At 43.5% G+C, this 18,869-nt stretch overlaps 1 protein-coding gene across 6 annotated transcripts in view; it reads right to left on the bottom strand.

Moving 5' to 3' along the window:
* LOC121538214 (voltage-gated potassium channel subunit beta-2) overlaps positions 1-18,869 on the bottom strand; it is a 109,902-nt gene that overhangs the window by 23,562 nt on the left and 67,471 nt on the right. Inside the window, exon 1 of one of the 6 annotated variants that reach the window (XM_041846038.2) lies at positions 8,580-9,296. The exons of 4 other annotated variants lie outside the window; for them this stretch is intronic. In XM_041846038.2, coding sequence (XP_041701972.1) covers positions 8,580-8,794 — 215 coding nt within the window. In that variant the 5' untranslated portion in view covers positions 8,795-9,296. Of the gene's footprint in view, positions 1-8,579; positions 9,297-18,869 lie in introns of those variants that run through there. One more of the 6 variants, XM_041846039.2, reaches the window with a different exon arrangement.

Here is an 18,869-nt window from a genome sequence, read left to right as displayed (position 1 = left end):
GTGGGCTGCGAGCTACTGGTAGCTTGTGATCTTCCCGTTGGAGACTCCTTGGCTAGGCCTATCGTTGATACTATATTATAGGACTGAATAATTTAAATACGTTTGGAGGAGCCCGTCTTTGGTAACCGGGTGAGAGACGTTCTTTGAAAATGGGGATGGATAGCTTACTTGAACAAGATAAATTAAAGAAGCACTATGCAGAAATCCCTCCACCATTTCCTGGTTGCTAAAGTTCTAATAGTTCGCCTAATTTCAGTTTGTTACAAAACAAGCAAGTATAGTGTAGAGAATCATTGTACAGTCTACACCGCTGTGAAATATATTTACCATAACCAAAAATATTGCATTTTCAGCTGTTTGAAGCTGATGTACAAAACCAAAGTAAAAGACGCAAAAACGAAACCGAAGAGCGGGAAGCATAGAAATAGGGCACATAGAACAGATCTTCCGCTTCTTAGACTTGCTTTCAATGAAAATTATAGATCTAAAACACATGCTCTATCGATGACAGACTGACCAGGTGAATCCAGGTGAAAGCTATGATCCCGTATTGATGTCACTTGTTAAATCCATTTCAATCTGTGTAGATGAAGGGGAGGAGACAGGATAAAGAAGGATTTTTAAGCCTTAAGATAACTGAGACAAGGATTGTGTATGTGTGTCATTCAGAGGGTGAATGTGAAACGTGTTATGGTAGTAGGTGCCAGCGTACTGGTTTGTGTCAAGAACTGCAATGCTGCTGAGTTTTTCACACTCAAAAGTTTCCTGTGTGTGTCAAGAATGGTCCACCACCCAAAAGACATCCAGCCAACTTGACACAACTGTGGGAAGCATTGGAGTCAGCATGGGCCAGCATCCCTGTGGAACGCTTTCGACACCTTGTAGAGTCCATTCCCCAACGAATTGAGGCTGTTCTGAGGGCAACTCGATATTAGGAAGGTGTTCTTAATGTTTTGTACACTCAGTGTATGTTTTAGGATGTGCAGTATATTTTCAATTCAAGGCATTCTCACGAATGGACCATTTAAACAACTTTTGTGGATAGGCTACTTGGCTGAAAGGCCAGGATAAAAAAGATACACGACGATGCATTGCTGTTGAACTAGACTTTGTTATAGTATGGTAAGGGTAGCCTACTGAGGGCTTTGTATTTAATCAAGTGAAACGAAAACAAGCAACTGTTTTCTTTTCACTTAAATGTTTCTAAATACAAGGGTCACCTGCATCATCTCACCTCTTGTTTCATGATGGGCATATGGCCATGGAGGGGGTTTTACGCACATCCCCAAAAATAATGGGAGCTGGGTGAAATAATGCACAATACCTACAAAGATAAAAACGGGATGTCCTCTCACTGTTTTGCTGCTGCCAGACTTTTTTTTTTCCAAAGCAGTCTCACGAGGCAAAGCCTTTATTGATAGGCTTGGCTACTAGTAGGCCTACTTGGCGAATGCATTGGGCAGGACAAAAAAACAGCCTTTAATGAGGGGAGGGGAGGCTATGCTTGAATCAAATGAAACAAAATGGAAAAATATTTGTTTTGTATGTTTCTAAATCCGAGGGCTACCGGCACAAAAAGCACATCTTCTCTCTTGTTCTATGAGTATAGAAGCACTGTGCTTCACGGCTGGATAGGTTGCACTACTGCTCTCAAAATCCATGCCATTACCAACTGTGTTACCGCTAAGACCAGCTTTTGGTTGATCTTAAATATCCCCACTAACACTGCCTGAAATTGGCACGTTTTTAACCCTGTGAGACCCACGGTTGCAAAAATGCAACATCTCCTAAATTGCATCCTTTACATGTCAAACACTACATAGTGCATCTCCTTAGACCCAGCTGTATCTCTTAGTAGTATTTGTTGTGTGTCAGTATGATTATTGTGGTATCAGTATACTCAGAAACATTAGAAACTTTTCCACTCGTCTGAGACCACACTGGTACTCTATACAAGCATATATTGTAAGCCATCAATGCAAGTACGTGACATTTTAGTCATTTAGCAAACACTCTTATCCAGAGCAACTTACAATTAGTGCGTTCATCTTAAACTAGGTGAGACAACAACACATCACAATCGTATCAAGTACATTTTCCCTCAACAAAGTATTAATCAGCAAAGTCAGTGCTAGTAGGAAAAATGTACCTTTTTATTTTGTACTTATTTATTTATTTTTGGGAGGGGGGGCGCCGTGAGATTTATTTTAGACACTCTTCAAAGAGGTAGGGTTTCAGACATTGAAATAATACTTGAAATTGTTTTTTCCTGTCTTCTCTAAGATGTAGTGATTATGTAGAAAGAAAGAAAAACTTTCTGAGCCAGAGCTGGAGGTAGTTTTGTATGTGTTGCAAAAAGGCAACATTTGGCTTAAAGTGTTGCCAAACTGAGACATAGGGCCACATTCATATATTGATAGACACATTAGAGAGATTGTTTTTCTTCCTAAATCTGCACATAATGGACAACCAAATACTTCAAGATAACTTTTATGTTCCTCCTGCACATCAATAGAACAAAAATGTATATATTTCATGAACAATTGTGGTTTATGAGGTCAGAATACTGCCATTGACGACCATTCATTTTATGGTAGAGAAGTAAGAGAGGTTACTTTCCAAGTTCAGCCAGAAATGACAACCAAATATTACTAAAAGTAAGTTAGATGTTCTCCATACAATACATAGAAAACCCACAGAACAGTTGATGCTTTCAAAAATATATGTTTTTGATAGCAAAATACTAAAATATGGATTGGTCAAGTTGATATATTTAGCTATTTCAGAATAAATATGACTTCATTTCAGATGTATATACCATTACACAATATGTTCTATCACATCTCACTGCTTTTAATCCATTTTGATGTGATTTTTATAGAATGTCACAGTTTCTTAACACAAATGTTCATACCATTGAAGCCCAATGTTGCATTTAAGCAACGTTTCCAATGTTTGAGCAAAAGAGCACAGCATTAGCCATGGAAATATGCATAGAATTGCAGGAAATTATCTTTAAAACTGCAACGTTTTCTCTCAGCTCCATGGCAGAATATGGCTTAAAAATGCTAATATGTCTCTACACGGCCAAGATTGGGGCTTTTAAAATGTTCTCTAAAATTGAGCCTCACCGACAGGCCGTCCGTGCCAATTGCCACTCCCCTTCCATGCCCACCACCTAAGCCCCTTTTTGATCTAGAAAAAACCCTGTGTGTGTGCGTGTGCATGTGTGTGCATACATTTATGAGCATGCGTGTTTGTGTGAGTGTACGGTATGTTTGTACTGTATTTGAGTACATGTGGTGTGGTGTGTGTGTATGTACAGTATGTCTGTCACGACTTCCTCCGAAGCTGCCTCCTCTCCTTGTTCGGGCAGGCTTCGGCATTCGCCGTCACTGGCCTTCTAGCCACTGCCGCTCCTCATCTCATCATTCCATTTGTTTTGTCTTGTTTATTACACACACCTGGTTCATATCCCCTCATCAGTACATGTATAAGTGTTCCCTCTGCCCCCCCATGTCTTTGTGTGTGATTGTTTATTGTAGAGGTTACTATAGCTCGGTGGACCTATATTATATTTGTATCGCCGGGATATTCACCCGTGTGCCTTGTTTTCTCCAGTGCACCATTATACCGCACTGTAGTGTGTTACGCATTGCTGCGTACCGCTGTATTTGCCGAATATACAATTTATTCTGTGATTTACCCTCCTGTGCCTGACTCCGTCCAGAATCACCCGCTACAATGTCTATGGTTGCCCAGATTCCATCTGGCACTGTAGCATGTTTAGCGGAATGCTAATCTGAGCAAATGGGTTGCTTATTTTGCTCTGGCCTATTTGAGGGATATGCACATTAACATAGGACCGAGTAGCAACGCTCCACCCCTACTCCCGCCTCTCCACTTCCCCTTCACCCACATACACATCGCTGTTAACATATAATGCATTATATAATATATATCTTGAAGGAACATATTTAGAATACATTTTAGAAGAAATTGAGCTACTGTTGAGGACAGGAACAGTAGTTGTCAAAGGTGTGTCAGGGTGAGTAACTATGTTGCGATAAAAGAAAATAAAGCAATCCTATTTTCTTACTTTGAAATCATGGGTAAATGCATACCAAAAGAGTCAATGATGATCCTGGCCATTCTTGAAAAACAGGCTGAAAAACAACCAGACGGGTTGACCCCATGATCCAGACAAATCCAGTCAATAACTGATCCAGATCAATCCAATCAATACCTAAAAGGTGAAATTCCAGACCAATCCAGTCAGTAACTAAATGGTGAAATCCTTATACCTTACTAAGTACCATTCACAACAACACATGCACACACACCACACACACACACACACACACACACACACACACACACGCACGCAAACACAGACACATACATTGTATGTGTGGTACTACTATGCATAATTAACATGGTTTAATCATTTTATCTGAATTGACACTGGGGACTAACAGTAGAACTTGGCTGGCCGGCTCTTCAATTAACCTTCCATCTATTTATACAGATAGTATCATAATTATCATCATCATCATCATCATCATAAACATAATCACAGCTCATTAAATTAGTGTAGTGTTTGTGTGTGTTTGTGTGTTACACAACATCCCCTCTGTACTCCCTGACCTAAGTAGGTAAAGATTAAATCTGTGAATAATTAATATTTCAATATTTAATCAAAGTTAAGTATGTAGCTACATTATCAAGCATCAAGCCATTCAAGTGGTTAAATTAGGACTTTCTGGACTGTCAGATACAATAAAAAAACGTCTACCAATTTTCACAGAAAAATTCAAGCAACAATACATATGCAAAACATACTGTGCTATAACAATTGTCTATGAGAGGGGAACAGTATTAATACAAAACAATTTGTTTTAAGTGAAATATTTAACATTTGTCTGAAGCCAAAAAGACAGGAAATTCAAATGAGCATCAAAAAGCAAATTTGACCTATGCACTAAAAAGGTTTTTCAGCATAGTCAGCTTTGACACCTGATACAGTACTGTAGCTTTTTGATATGTCACAACGCCGAACATAGAACAGGACACATAGATCAAGACACAATGCAATATTTGAATGAGAAGGTATGGTCGGGTATGCACATTTTCATTAGGGAATATTGAGGATTGATGGAGAAAAGAGGAGAGGAAAAAGTAAATTTAATCTATCGCCTTCACTATAATATATTGTACTGAAAGCTTCATCAAAGCCATAATTCGGAAAGTATTCAGACTCCCTCACTTTTTCCACATTTTGTTACGTTACAGCCTTATTGTAAAATGGATGAAATTGTTTTTTGTTCTCATCAATCTACACACAATACCCCATAATAGCCCGGATAGCTCAGTTGGTAGAGCATCGCGCTTGCAACACCAGGGTTGTGGGTTCGATTCCCACGGGGGGCCAGTATGAAAAAAATTTATGCACTCACTAACTGTAAGTCGCTCTGGATAAGAGCGTCTGCTAAATGACTAAAATGTAAATAATCACAAAGCAAAAACACGTTTTTAGAAATGTTAGCAAATAAAAAAAATATATAATATAAAATTAAATTTACATAAGTATTCAGACCCTTTACTCAGTACTTTGTTGAAGCACCTTTGGCAGCGATTACAGCCTCAAGTCGTCGTGGGTATGACGCTAAAAGCTTGGCACCACTGTATTTGGAGAGATTATCCTATTCTTCTCTGCAAATCCTCTCAAGCTCTATCAGGTTGGATGGGGAGCATCGCTGCACAGCTATTTTCAAGTCTCTCCAGAGATATTAGATTGGGTTCAAGTCCAGGCTCTGGCTGGGCCACTCAAGGACATTTAGAGACTTGTCCTGAAGCCACTCCTGCATTGTCTTGGCTGTGTGCTTAGGGTCGTTGTCCTGTTGGAAGGTGAACCTTCGCCCCAGTGTGAGGTCCTGAGCACTCTGGAGCAGGTTTTCATCAATGACTTTGCTTTGCTCCGTTCAGCTTTCCCTCGATCCTGACTAGTCTGCCAGTCCCTTCTGCAGAAGAACATCCCCACAGCATGATGCTGCCACCACCATGCTTCACCGTAGGGATGGTGCCAGGTTTCCTCCAGACGTGACGCTTGGCATTCAGGCCAAATAGTTCAATCTTGGTTTCAACAGACCAGAGAATCTTGTTTCTCATTGTCTGAGAATCCTTTAGGTGCCTTTTGGCAAACTCCAAGCGGGCTGTCAGGTGCCTTTTACTGAGGAGTGGCTTCCGTCTGGCCACTCTACCATAAAGGCCTGATTGGTGGAGTGCTGCAGAGATGGTTGTCCTTCTGGAAGGTTCTCCCATCTCCACAGAGGAACTCTGGAGCTCTGTCAGAGTGACCATCGTGTTCTTGGTCACTTCCCTGACCAAGGCCCTTCTTCTCGATTGCTCAGTTTGGCCAGGCGTTCCAAACTTCTTCCATTTAAGAATGATGGAGGCCACTGTGTTCTTAGGGACGTTCAATGCTGCAGAAATGTTTTGGTACCCTTCCCCAGATCTGTGCCTCAACACAATCTGTCTCAGTGCTCTACGGACAATTCCTTTGACCTCATGGCTTGGTTTTTGCTCTGACATGCACTGTAAACTATGGGACCTTATATAGACAGGTGTGGGCCTTTCCAAATCATGTCCAATCAATTGAATTTACCACAGGTGGACTCCAATCAAGTTGTAGAAACATCTCAAGGATGATAAATGGAAACAGGATGCACCTGAGCTCAATTTCGAGTCTCATAGGAAAGGGTTTGTATAGTTATGTTAATGAGGCATTTCTGTTTTTCATTTGTAATAAAGTTGCAAAAATGTCTAAAAAACTGTTTTCGCTTTGTCATTATGGGGTATTGTGTGTAGATTGATGAGGATATATATATATTTTAAATCCATTTTAGAATAAGGCTGTAACGTAACAAAATGTAGAAAAAGTGAAGGGGTCTGAATACTTTCCGAATGCACTGTACATATTAGAAATGTCAGTGCAACTTGTGCTGAAAGCTACAGTCCATTAAAGTCATATCAGGACACTTCGAATTTGTAATGTTAGCAATCAGTAATACTGCTTGTACTGAAAGCTTCATCAAAGGTACAGTGACATATAGAGTAGACTGTATATTCTGTCTATAGTCAGAATACATTAAACACATTTCAGAGATTCCATCCTGCATCATAGACCATGTATCCATTTATGAGATGGACTACTGTGGCTGAATTAGGGCTGAGGGGTGGTGTGTGTTAAGGTTAGATTAAGGGTTAGGGATAGGGGTAGGGTTAGGGTTAGGGTTATGGTTAGGGGTTAGGGTAAATCATATTTTTTATGGTGAAACATTTTTACTCCCAAAAAAGTCCTGAAATTTCACGAAAATGTGTGTGTGTGTGCGTGTGTGTGTGTGTGTGTGTGTGTGTGTGGTGTGTGTGTGTGTGGGGAGGAGAAGATTTAGCTAGGGGTTTTGCGCGACTCACAAATTCAATAGAGGAAGTAGAAAAAAAGACAAAACACACAACTGTCACTAAATGTTAAAGGGCGCTTTATCATCAAAGCCACCTCCTGCTCCACCAGAGCTTAATGACAAAATGCTTGATCCCTCAGTCTTAACCTTAAAAGTAAAATGTAGGAATTTTAAGCTCTATTTCCACTTCAAAGTCTTTTTCATTAAGACTGATAGCGCTAATACCGTTCTGCTCGTCTCATTCATAGCAGTATAGTAGTGACGGGAAGTTGTTTGAGCTGTCAGCTTCCTTTTACTGCTGATTATAAGATTCAGCATCAGGACGAGCTGCTGTAATGTCACTTGAACTTTTCTTACAAGTACAGTTCTATTGAATCCATCACATAGCATACATCATTTGAAACGTTTCTCCCAAAGGTGTACAATAATGTTGTGTCTCAAAGCAATAATACTAGCTATAGACTCGTTCTAAAGTATATCATCCCGCTTGAATTCAGCTAAAAACGTATTCACTCTCCACTTAGTTGATTGGCATAAAGTTGATTATCTGTCTTATTCATTTCACAGTCAACAATAGACAGAACTATGAGCATCATTCATAGCCAATTACAATCTGTCATCCATGAAATCTGTTCTCTCTCTGTCCTGCACAGGCATATACACATGTGCACCAGCACATCAGAGAGCAAGGTAATGTCTCAAACTATTCTACACACTTGAACAGAGAGACAAGCGACAAGGTATCTTCTGCTCATGCCTGCCATTCTTGCAAGGTTGCAGGTATAGGGTCTCGTCATTATAGAAGTACAGCCAGTATCTTACGCTCTTGCTAAGGTACAGGGTCATGGTGTCATATCTATACACCCCAGTCTTGACAGAACACAGATAACTATTTAACCCACAGATGGTACAGTATCAGGGTCTGGGGCCATTTGTATCAAGCATCTCAGAGTAGGAGTGCTGATCTAGGATCAGGTCCTCCCTGTCCATATGATCTTATGTGTTGTGATCTAAAAGGCAAAACTGATCCTGTCAGCACTCGTTCTCTAAGACGCTTCATACACATGGCTCCCCAGCTCTTGTCCAGGTGCATGCATGGGGTCTTTCTTAGACTCCTACCTATACTTCATGCCAGTGCGTATGCTCTGGTCGCTGGACGAAGGGATGTTGACGGACAGCTGTCCCAGGCTGCGGGCCACCATGGCCACAGCGCGGAACTTGCTCTTGGTGCCCAGACTGGGGCTGTTGGAGTTCCGCTGGTTCAGACGTTCCTCCGTGGTGCGTGTCACGCCACCGCCACGGTGGTTGTCCGAGCACACTAACGACACCTGCATGGTGGTGGCCCAATGATGGCAGCCCTGTAGGGCAGCTTAGACTCGACTCGGACGGAAAAGAAGCACTCAAACAAGCTGGAGGAACCCACTGAAGGAGACGACAAAGATGACAACAGAGAGGGAGACCTTCCGAGTGGGGTGGTCAACAAACAGTTAGCTTTCTGTCTCAAGTCTTAGCCGACCTCCCCCAAAAGTACAGGGTGAAAGAGAACAAACTACTAGGAGTTGAACTACAAGTTCGATACTGCGTGGCAAACTGACCGGCAGAGCAGAAAAGAGAGGTGGTCTACTGTAGCTCAGTGTCCAGTATGTCCACAGTATCCACTGTGGCTTTCAGAGGCAGAGCAGTGACAAAAACTGACTTTTCAGATCCAGACTGACTGATCTCAAGTCCCCCCGAAGAACAGGATTAAGGAGAACAAACTACTAGTGGCAGTAGTTTATGAGATAAAGAAGATTTAGACAGAGAGTAGACCGCGGCAGCTCAGTGTCCAGTGGTGTAGTATAGTCCAACTCAGCGCAATGATGTGTCTCCGTCTGGAACCCTGCTCTTCAGAGTGCACGCCACAGAGAGAGAGAGTGAGAAAGAGATCGAGAGAGAGAGTGCGAGAGCGAGAGATCGCCTCAACTATTCTGTTCTGGATCAGCTAATACTCCTCAATGCACAAACATACACTGATCAGTAAAACACACACTTGCCTCCTTCCTTCAAGCAGATTTCAGAGAGTTCATAACACAGTCATTTCTTTACTATTTTGCTTCTTTGCTTCTTTTTCCTCCCTACCCCTTTCCACATTCATTCATTCATTCATTCATTCATTCATTCATTCATTCCATGCTATTACTTGTATTTTACCAGGTTAAAAAAAAGGCTTTCTTTTTCACATTTTGGACAAGACTATTGTCTTAGATTATTGTTCAGCTGCTTCGGTACAGACAGACACTGTCAATGTCAAACCCTGTGTCCTCTCCTCTGTTGACCACAGTGTGAAAGGGTGAAAGGTTAGGGATTTGGGAAAATTTGATTTTGAATGGGAATCAATTGTTTGGTCCCCACAAGGAGAGTAAAACAAACTTGTGTGTGTAACGGTGACCCTTATCCTTTTATTTTCTCACAATAGGAGTGTATGTGTGTGCACTGTGAACAGTATAATATGTGTTAATGTGTCTGTTAATGTGTGAGTCATAGAAAAACAGCCTCCACACAGGCGATAGGTATGCGTTACACACAGCAGTGACCTGCAACTGACATCTCTGTTCCTGGATCAGCCCCTAGCTAACTGCTTCCTAACAGGGTCCCTAGGCAAGTTACCCCCCCCTATACACACACACACACACACTACACTATTTCAGCGGTCACATCTGCCTCTGTGTGAGCACAGTCAATGTCAGCCAGCCAGACAGACAGAGCAGTTAGACTCTAACTGAGGTTGCCAGTTGGAGATGGAACAAGTTAGATTCGGGTTTCCACTTGGTTCTGAGTAACGGGCCAATCAAGGGGATGCCACATGCTAACTGGACAATTTCACAAAGACAGGGGATTGTATTTACATGTGTCCTGGAATATTGTGTGTCATGTCAGCCAGATTGACCTGTCATAAGTTGATTGACTGGATGGGAAAGGTTGTGTGAGAAAACACTAGCACACATGAGTGTGAACACATGTATGCACCCACACACAATACAGTCTCTCTCTCTCTCACTCACTCACACACTCATACACTCACACACACACACACAAAGGCACGTCCCCCATGTTTCTGACACACAACCCAGTCACATAGACCGAGAGCTGGGTGAGTGGGCTGAGGCGAGCTCATCTCCTCTGGCCTCAGTTTGCAAGGCTGACTGGCTGCCCTCTTTATGACTGCACACACATGTGTGTGCGCATCCGCATGCATGTGTGTTAACCACACTTGACAGTGTGTGTATATCCTTATCTAACAGACAGAACTGCTCACCCACACTTAAAAACATGATGCATGTTAATTAGCTACTGTGTATACTGTCTGAGGAATACTGTCAATAGACCAGATACGGTATTTATTCATTCAGTATTTACGCAGCCACAGCATCACATTCACATCCTAGCCATTCAACCAAGACCTCCAATCCTTAGATCATACTCGGCCCCTCAATGATTCTTGACTACTTTCAAAGTGCTAATCCCAGATTGGTCTCTGCTCTCTGCCTCTCAGTATTTCAAACACGTAGCCGGCCGCGACCGGGAGACCCATGGGGCGGCGCACAATTGGCCCAGCGTCGTCCAGGGTAGGGGAGGGAATGGCCGACAGGGATGTAGCTCAGTTGGTAGAGCATGGCGTTTGCAACGCCAGGGTTGTGGGTTCGATTCCCACGGGGGGCCAGTATGAAAAAATTAATAATAATAAAATTAAATAAATTAAAAAAAATAATGTATGTCGCTCTGGATAAGAGCGTCTGCTAAATGACTAAAATGTAAGATTTAATCTGTCAAGGCCTCACTCTTTGGTTCAGAGACTTAGCATCCCCAGTTTGGTAAGCTAGTGAAATAATTTTCAATCCCTCAAAAATGTTCAATGGGTTCCCCTCGTGGCCAATCTCTCCCTCACTGCTTTTCTCTAAGAGCCATTTTACATACACGTAGTTTGAAACCGGGTTTGTGGTGGACAAGGTGTGTTTTTTCACCCACCCAAAATAAATGACAGAAAACTGCCATTCACACATACATGGACACGCGTGCACTTGAGTGCACACACACACATACACACACAGACACACACACATACACACGATGGTCATCACTCCTTTTCTAAAACAAATAATAATGCTAACATACCTTTTCACACTGCATTATCTTAGCCCAGGGCTATCCTTAAAGGGATAGTTCAGAATTTTGTCAATGACACCCTTTATCTACTTCCCCAGAGTCAGATGAACTTGTGGATACCATGTTTATATATATGTGTCCAGTATGAAGGAAGTTAGAGGTAGTTTCACGAGCCAATGCTAACTAGCATTAGTGCAATGACTGGCAGTCTGCAGGAACAGCTTGCATGCTAGCTGTTCCCATAGACTTCCAGTCATTGTGCTATATGTTCCAATAAACGTTCAATCATTGCACTAACGCTAGTAAGCAATTGCGCTAACGCCAGTCCCTTCAAACTGCATGCATATACATAAAAATGGTATCCATGAGTTCATTTGACTCTGGGGAAATAGATAAAGGGACTCATTGCCAAAATCCCGAACTATCCCTCTAAGACATTTTAGGTAGGTAGCTTTAGCTAGCGCCTAGGAACATGATCCTAGGCTAGCGCTAGTCAGGTGTACCTGTGCCAAAACTCTGGTAATTTTCATCCTATAGCTTGTTCTTCATTTCCGTTTTTTAAATAGTGAACCAACATGTTTTCAGCACTTTTATTTCCATGACTGATCAAAACTAATTTTCTCATGCTCTCTCTTGTCTCTCTGCAGCACAGATATAGTGAGCAATATGTTTGCAACATCAAATCGCAATAAAATCACAGTATCGAACCGCAATACATATAGAATCATGAGAATTGCAATACATCGGCGCCCAGCCATACTTTAGAATGTGCAAGTGTGACGTTGTTTAGTCCTGGGCTAAAATCTCTCTTAACCTAGGGCTAAGTGCAGTTAGAACACAACTAGAACTCTCAATCATCTCAGTCATCCCTTCTTCCTTTTGATGTAAAGCTTTAAAATACTAATTTCGACATAGCATGCAACGCTAGCCATTTGTGAGTTGAATGCAGGCTCCCAGCTAATGCTAGCAGTCATTGCGGCAGTAAATCCGCTGAATTAATAATGAGCACCTTGACTGCAGAGCACTGGGAGCACCACTGGGGAGCCTGCAAAGATGGAGGGGAGAGTTAAACAGTCATTCTCTCTCAACTCATTCTGCAGACTGTCTGCTAAATGACTAAAATGTCAAATGTAACACGTAAAATGTGTATGTGTGTATTTAAATCAAAGGGCCACAGTCAGACAAACAATGTTCGAGATGAGCTGTTCCTTTCTCATCTCTTATAAGACATAGTAAGACACTGCAGTATGTCTAAACGGTTGGGAAGTTGAGAAATTGGTCTGAAAACATTCCTGACGAAGGTTCATGTCCCTGGCCAGACAGATGGACTGATACTGTATGTAATCCTCTTTTATATTATTTTATATCCGTTTTTAATATCACAGTCTACATTTCCCAACCACCCTGTGCAGAGCCCAAAGGAACTCTGTGCAGATGTTGGTATCCTACAGTGCAAGGCAGGTCATGAGAATGGCTGGAGGGGGAATTCAATATTAGTCACTGAGTCTAGAACTAGCGTGCTACTGTAACATGGTCTGTAAGACACTGCTGTCCCCGTGCTGGCCTGTGTTCCTTTATCCACAGAGGCTGACGCAGTGTTTCCAGTTTACATGAATGTGAAATTCAGTCACACACAAACAGACGAGTGCACATACCACATACACAGAGACACACATAGAGAGGCTCACACATGGCCCACAAACACACAGGCACGTATACACATACATACAAGTGCACACACACAAACACACACACACACACACACACATAAGCATTTAATTGGACGGTGTATACCATGTGTATCCCGTACATACGACTAATAAAGCTTGAAACTTGAAACAAACACACGATGGTCTTCACTCTTGTTCTGAAACAAATAATAATGCTAAAATATTTACGCCTTTTCACACTGCATTATCTTAGCCCAGAGTTATCCTTAACCCTGGGCTAAGGATACACACACACACACACACACACATACATTGGCCCACAGATACATACACACAGTGGGAGGGGTGTGCATTGCTGCCTCACAAATTCAGGCAGGGCCAGAAATAGCCTTTCCTCTAAAGGGGCCGGCGGAGAGTTGGGGGAAAACAATGCCAGCAATGCTTGTCCTCTTCACTGGGTTTAAAGAGCTCTATTCACTTCAACACGCACACGCACTGTCATGACTTCCTCCGAAGCTGCCTCCTCTCCTTGTTCGGTCAGGCTTCGGCGTTTGTCGTCACCGGCCTTCTAGCCACTGCCGCTCCTCATCTCATCATTCATCACTCATCATTTATTTTGTCTAGTTTATTACACACACCTGGTTCACATCCCCTCATCAGTACCTGTATAAGTGTTCCCTCTGCCCCCTTGTCTTTGTGTGTGATTGTTTATTGTGAGATTAGTGAAGCTAGGTGGAGCTCCTAGTATTTTGTATCACCGGGATATTTCCCTGTGTGCCTTGTTTTGACGCATTACTGCGTAACTTTGTGTTCTGGAATAAATCCTGTTATTCTGTGATTTACCCTCCTATGCCTGACTCTTTTGAAATCACCCATCATAGAATCACACACCAAGACATGGAGTCAGCAGGAGAGGAGCACATGCCTGGAGTCGTGGGGCGGGTCCGGGAGTATTCGACGATGCTAGCCAGCTTGGGAGAAGCGATGGATCGGGTTCTCCAGGTCGTCCAACGCCTGGAGAGGACCCAATCTTTCAGGACCAGCTGAGCGACCAGATCCAGCCACCCACACCCCAGCACCCAGAGGGATTCATATATCCCGACCTAGGGATTTTGACGGGACAGCTGCCCTCTGCCAGGGATTCCTCCTGCAATTGGATCTATACTTCTCGAACATCAGCCCGGCTCCATCGGAGCGGGAGAAGGTGTTCACCCTAGTCTCCTGCCTCTCGGGGAAAGCCCTGGAGTGGACCAAACCGGTCTGGAGTGAAGGAGGAGCCGCGTTAGGACAACTTCGGGGAGTTCGCTAGACTCTTCCGGGCTGTCTTCGATCACCGCCCGAAGGTAGAGAGGCGGCGAGCGGCTGGTCCACCTCAGGAAGGGGACAAGGACCGCGCAGGACTTTGCCCTGGAGTTTCGTACTCTAGCGGCTGGGACCGGGTGGATCGAGCGTGCCCTCATCAACCATTTCCGATGCCACCTATGTGAGGACGTCCGAAGGGAGCTAGCCTGCCGTGACACCACGTTTTCCTTTAATCAACTGGTGGACATGGCCATCCGGTTGGACAACCTGCTGGCTTCTAGAGGATGTCCTGGAAGGGGCCTGCCCCCCCCCCCCCAACCCGGATCATGAGAGGATGGAGCTGGGTGGTGCGGCGATCCGGGAGAGTGGAGGACGACAGCGCCAGTGTCATTCTGGTGGCACGAGAAGACATTTCACTGCACACTAATGTCAGCGTTCTTTTGGGTCTGGAGGCGGCAGGCAGGGCGCTCTCGCATCACCCCAGGTATCGAACACCCACACTCGTTCAGAGCCCTCTGCTGTGCACTGTACCATACATATCCACTTCCCTGATTACACAGTAGTTCCCCAGTGTAAGGCGCTGGTCGATTCAGGCGCAGCTGGGAACTTTATGGATAGGTTATTTGCTCGAGTGCGTACAACCTGGTGAGTGTCCGAGAGGGGGACGAGTGGAAGACAGCATTCAGCACAACCATGAGGCATTATGAATACCTGTGATGCCGTACGGTTTGATGAATGCTCCATCCGTCTTCCAGTCCTTTGTGAACGAGGTGTTTCGGGACATGCTTGGTCGCGGTGTAGTGGTCTACATCGATTACATTCTACGCACGCCGAGCATGTGTCCCTGGTTCGCAAAGGGCTGGCCGACTGTTGGAACATGACCTTTCTGCCAAGGCAGAAAAGTGTTTGTTTTTCCAGCAGTCCGTCTCCTTCCTCGGATATGGCATTACCACCTCAGGTGTGGTGATGGAGGGAGATCGCATTTCAGCCGTGCGTAATTGGCCGACTCCAACCACGGTTAAGGAGGTGCAGCACTTTATTGGCTTTGCCAACTACTATCGGAGGTTTATCCGGGGCTTTGGCAAGGTCGCAGCTCCCATCACCTCTCTGTTGAAGGGTGGGCCGTACCAACTCCGCTGGTCTGCTGAGGCTGACAGGGCCTACAGTAACCTGAGGATTCTGTTCACCTCAGCCCCGGTACTGGCCCACCCCGATCCATCACTACCGTTCATAGTGGAGGTGGATTACTCCCTCCAGATTACCGTATTAACCCCTTATTCCGGTGGTGGTTGGTCCGCTCCAAGGGGTCTGAGGTGCGGGAAGTTCCTCCGCCCCCTCTGGACATCGAGGGGGCCCCGGCTTACTCCGTCCGTTCCATCCTGGATTCGAGGCATCGGGTGGGGGCCTTCAGTACCTCATGGAGTGGGAGGGTTATGGTCCGGAGGAGCGGTGCTGGGTTCCGGTGAGGGATATCCTCGATCCCTCCCTATTGAGGGATTTCCACCGTCGCCATCCGGCTCACCTTGCTCCGCGTCCTCCTGGCCGTCCCCGAGGCCGGTGATGGCGCGCTGCTAGAGCTGCGCGTCAAGATGGGGGTACTGTCACGATTTCCTCCGAAGCTGCCTAGTCTCGGCGTTCGTCGTCACCGGCCTTCTAGCCACTGCCGCTCCTCATCTCATCATTACATTTGTTTAGTCTTGTTTATTACACACACCTGGTCATATCCCCTCATCAGTACCTGTATAAGTGTTCCTTGTCTTTGTGTGTGATTGTTTTTTGTGAGGTTAGTGAAGCTAGGTGGAGCTCCTGGTATTTTGTATCGCCAGGATATTTCCCTGTGTGCCTTGATGCTTCCAGTTCGCCTTTTTTTGCTCACTGGAGTGTTTTGACGCATTACTGCGTATCTCTGTGTTCCGGAATAAATCCTGTTATTGTGATTTACCCTCCTCCGCCGGACTCTTTCGAAATCACCCATCACACGCACACACTAGGGCTGTGACGATCATGGAATTTTGGGGGGACGTTTTTTTGTCAGGCAAATGACCACGGTCACTGTTAGAATTGTTTGAAATACAAGAAAAATACAAATGTTCTCCTCCCCTCCTCCCAGTCACGCTTCTCCTCTCCGCTAGCCTAGCAGCAGCAGTAAACTATCATGCGGAGCAGGCATGCACCTAGTTGACGTTCGCCAACCTTGCATGGATATTTCAATATTTTTTACGTCACGTGAAATGTATTTCAACTACATGTTGGTACATTTTCATCTTTGCTCAAATGCATGTAATGCCTGACAATATTCCAGAAATGCATGGCTATGACATCTAGTCTACAGAGTGGCCAAAGCAGTTCCTCATTCGGCTTCTTAAATTACTATTGGCATATTGATCAATGAAGATCATTTGTTGGGCCACCAAGCCAAAACTTTGGCAATGATATAATTTAAATTGTGATTAGTAAAACATACACTGCCGGTCAAAAGTTTTAGAACACCTACTCATTCAAGTGTTTTTCTTAATTTTTTGTAACTACACATGCAGGGATACAGGAAGCAAGTACAGGGTGAGGATTTACTAATAATATTTCATCTATCCTAAAAAATTTATCTAAAAATATATATTTTAAATATGACAATAGGATGACAATAGGTAGCTAATATTAGCAGACAGAGTGGTGATTTAGCTCAAGATTTGAGTTTATTTTTACAACTTTCCAAACTGGATAAAACCAGTTCAGTAGTACAGACTATCACTACAGATAGAATCTTTGCCATCACCGTGCTACAGCAGCAAAGGGAGTGCATTTTGAAGGAGACAGCGCATGTTTGAGGGAGGAGATGAAGACAGTTTGATATACACGAATGAAGGTAGCAAAACAATTGTTTATAATCATTAATTTACACTATTGGATGAAGTATATCTACTTGAAAATTAAGTTGATCACCAAATATGAAAGAAATGTATGGATTACAACGTTTATGACGTTTACATTTTTTGTTCACATTCATCCATAATCGTCGGTTACACGTTTATAAAATGATCGTGCAAGCCCTAGCACACACGTCAATGCACACTCACACACACACGCCTGCACGCACACGTACACATAAATTGCTTCTCCTTTCCATCAAACAGCTCAGGGCACCCATTAGCCAGATAGTTATTCTCTAATGGCCTCGCATGGCTTTGCTTTTCAGCCTTGTCCTCACCAAGTTCCTTGGTTTTGTAAGACAGACCTGTTGGGGACTGGGGACTATAGTGCCATCTGTGTTACTGAAGGAAGAGTCTCCTGTGATTCTATAGCCAAGGGAATACAGGCATTCCTGGTCATGGTCAAATGTTGAATGAATGAATGAATTCCTGGTTTAGGTCCAGGCCAGACAGCATTGTTGTCAAATAAAGGATCTCAGTGTCTTCTAAAAGATTAATCTACATTGATGAACAATCAATTAAGTTTATCCACTCAAGAACCTTCTTTCTTCTCATTCAACAACTCCCTAACATCAGGAGCTGGCCTCACTGACAACAGTAAACTGATTTGACTCCGAATGTGTCAATTAAAAAGCTGTCAATCAATATCAAATCAGTAATTGTGCCAGTCAAAAACAGACAAATGTTTACAGACAAAATCCATCACCAGTTCCTATTACCGGGGGAAACTAGAGTAGAATGGATTATAACATAACCAAGTCAGCCAAATCTGACATTAGATTTTTATTACCATGGCGCGCAGTCTATACTCCTATTGACTTGTATCGACTCGTGTTCCTTAAAATATGTGGTGGATCTGTGTAAAAGAGCTCTAACCTGCATTGTGAGACCAAAAATTGCTTGAAAAGTAACAAAAACATTTTAAACCTCTATTAGTTATTCAGGCTATTTGGTGGAGGAAAAGCAGTGTATATGTGGATGTTTTGATTCATTACATGCTTGACTTAGTACTTTGTACCTTAATGTATTTTTGTGGGGAGTTTATTTTGAGTTTGTTACATAGGAGAAAGTTCTAAGAGAATCCTTCCAAATTTAATTCGGAACATTCTCCCCAGAGGCCAATCCACCCCCACCACCACCATCAAAAAAAAAAAAAAAAAGAACAGGAAATACAGCAGGAGCTTTTAATTAAAGAGCAGAAAAGAGGAGGACCTCATCAGGTCTGCCACAAGGATGGCGAAACAGGAGGATACATACACACATACACACACACACACACACACACACACACACAGACAGGTAGACAAGCAGACAGGCAGATAGACTAGTAACAGACATTACATTAGTAGTGATGTGGTGAATCACTG

The sequence above is a fragment of the Coregonus clupeaformis genome, chromosome 24 (genome assembly GCF_020615455.1).
Source record: "Coregonus clupeaformis isolate EN_2021a chromosome 24, ASM2061545v1, whole genome shotgun sequence".
NCBI lineage: Eukaryota > Metazoa > Chordata > Actinopteri > Salmoniformes > Salmonidae > Coregonus > Coregonus clupeaformis.
Note: the sequence above shows the minus strand (reverse complement) of the source record. Positions and strands in the feature narration are given on the sequence as shown.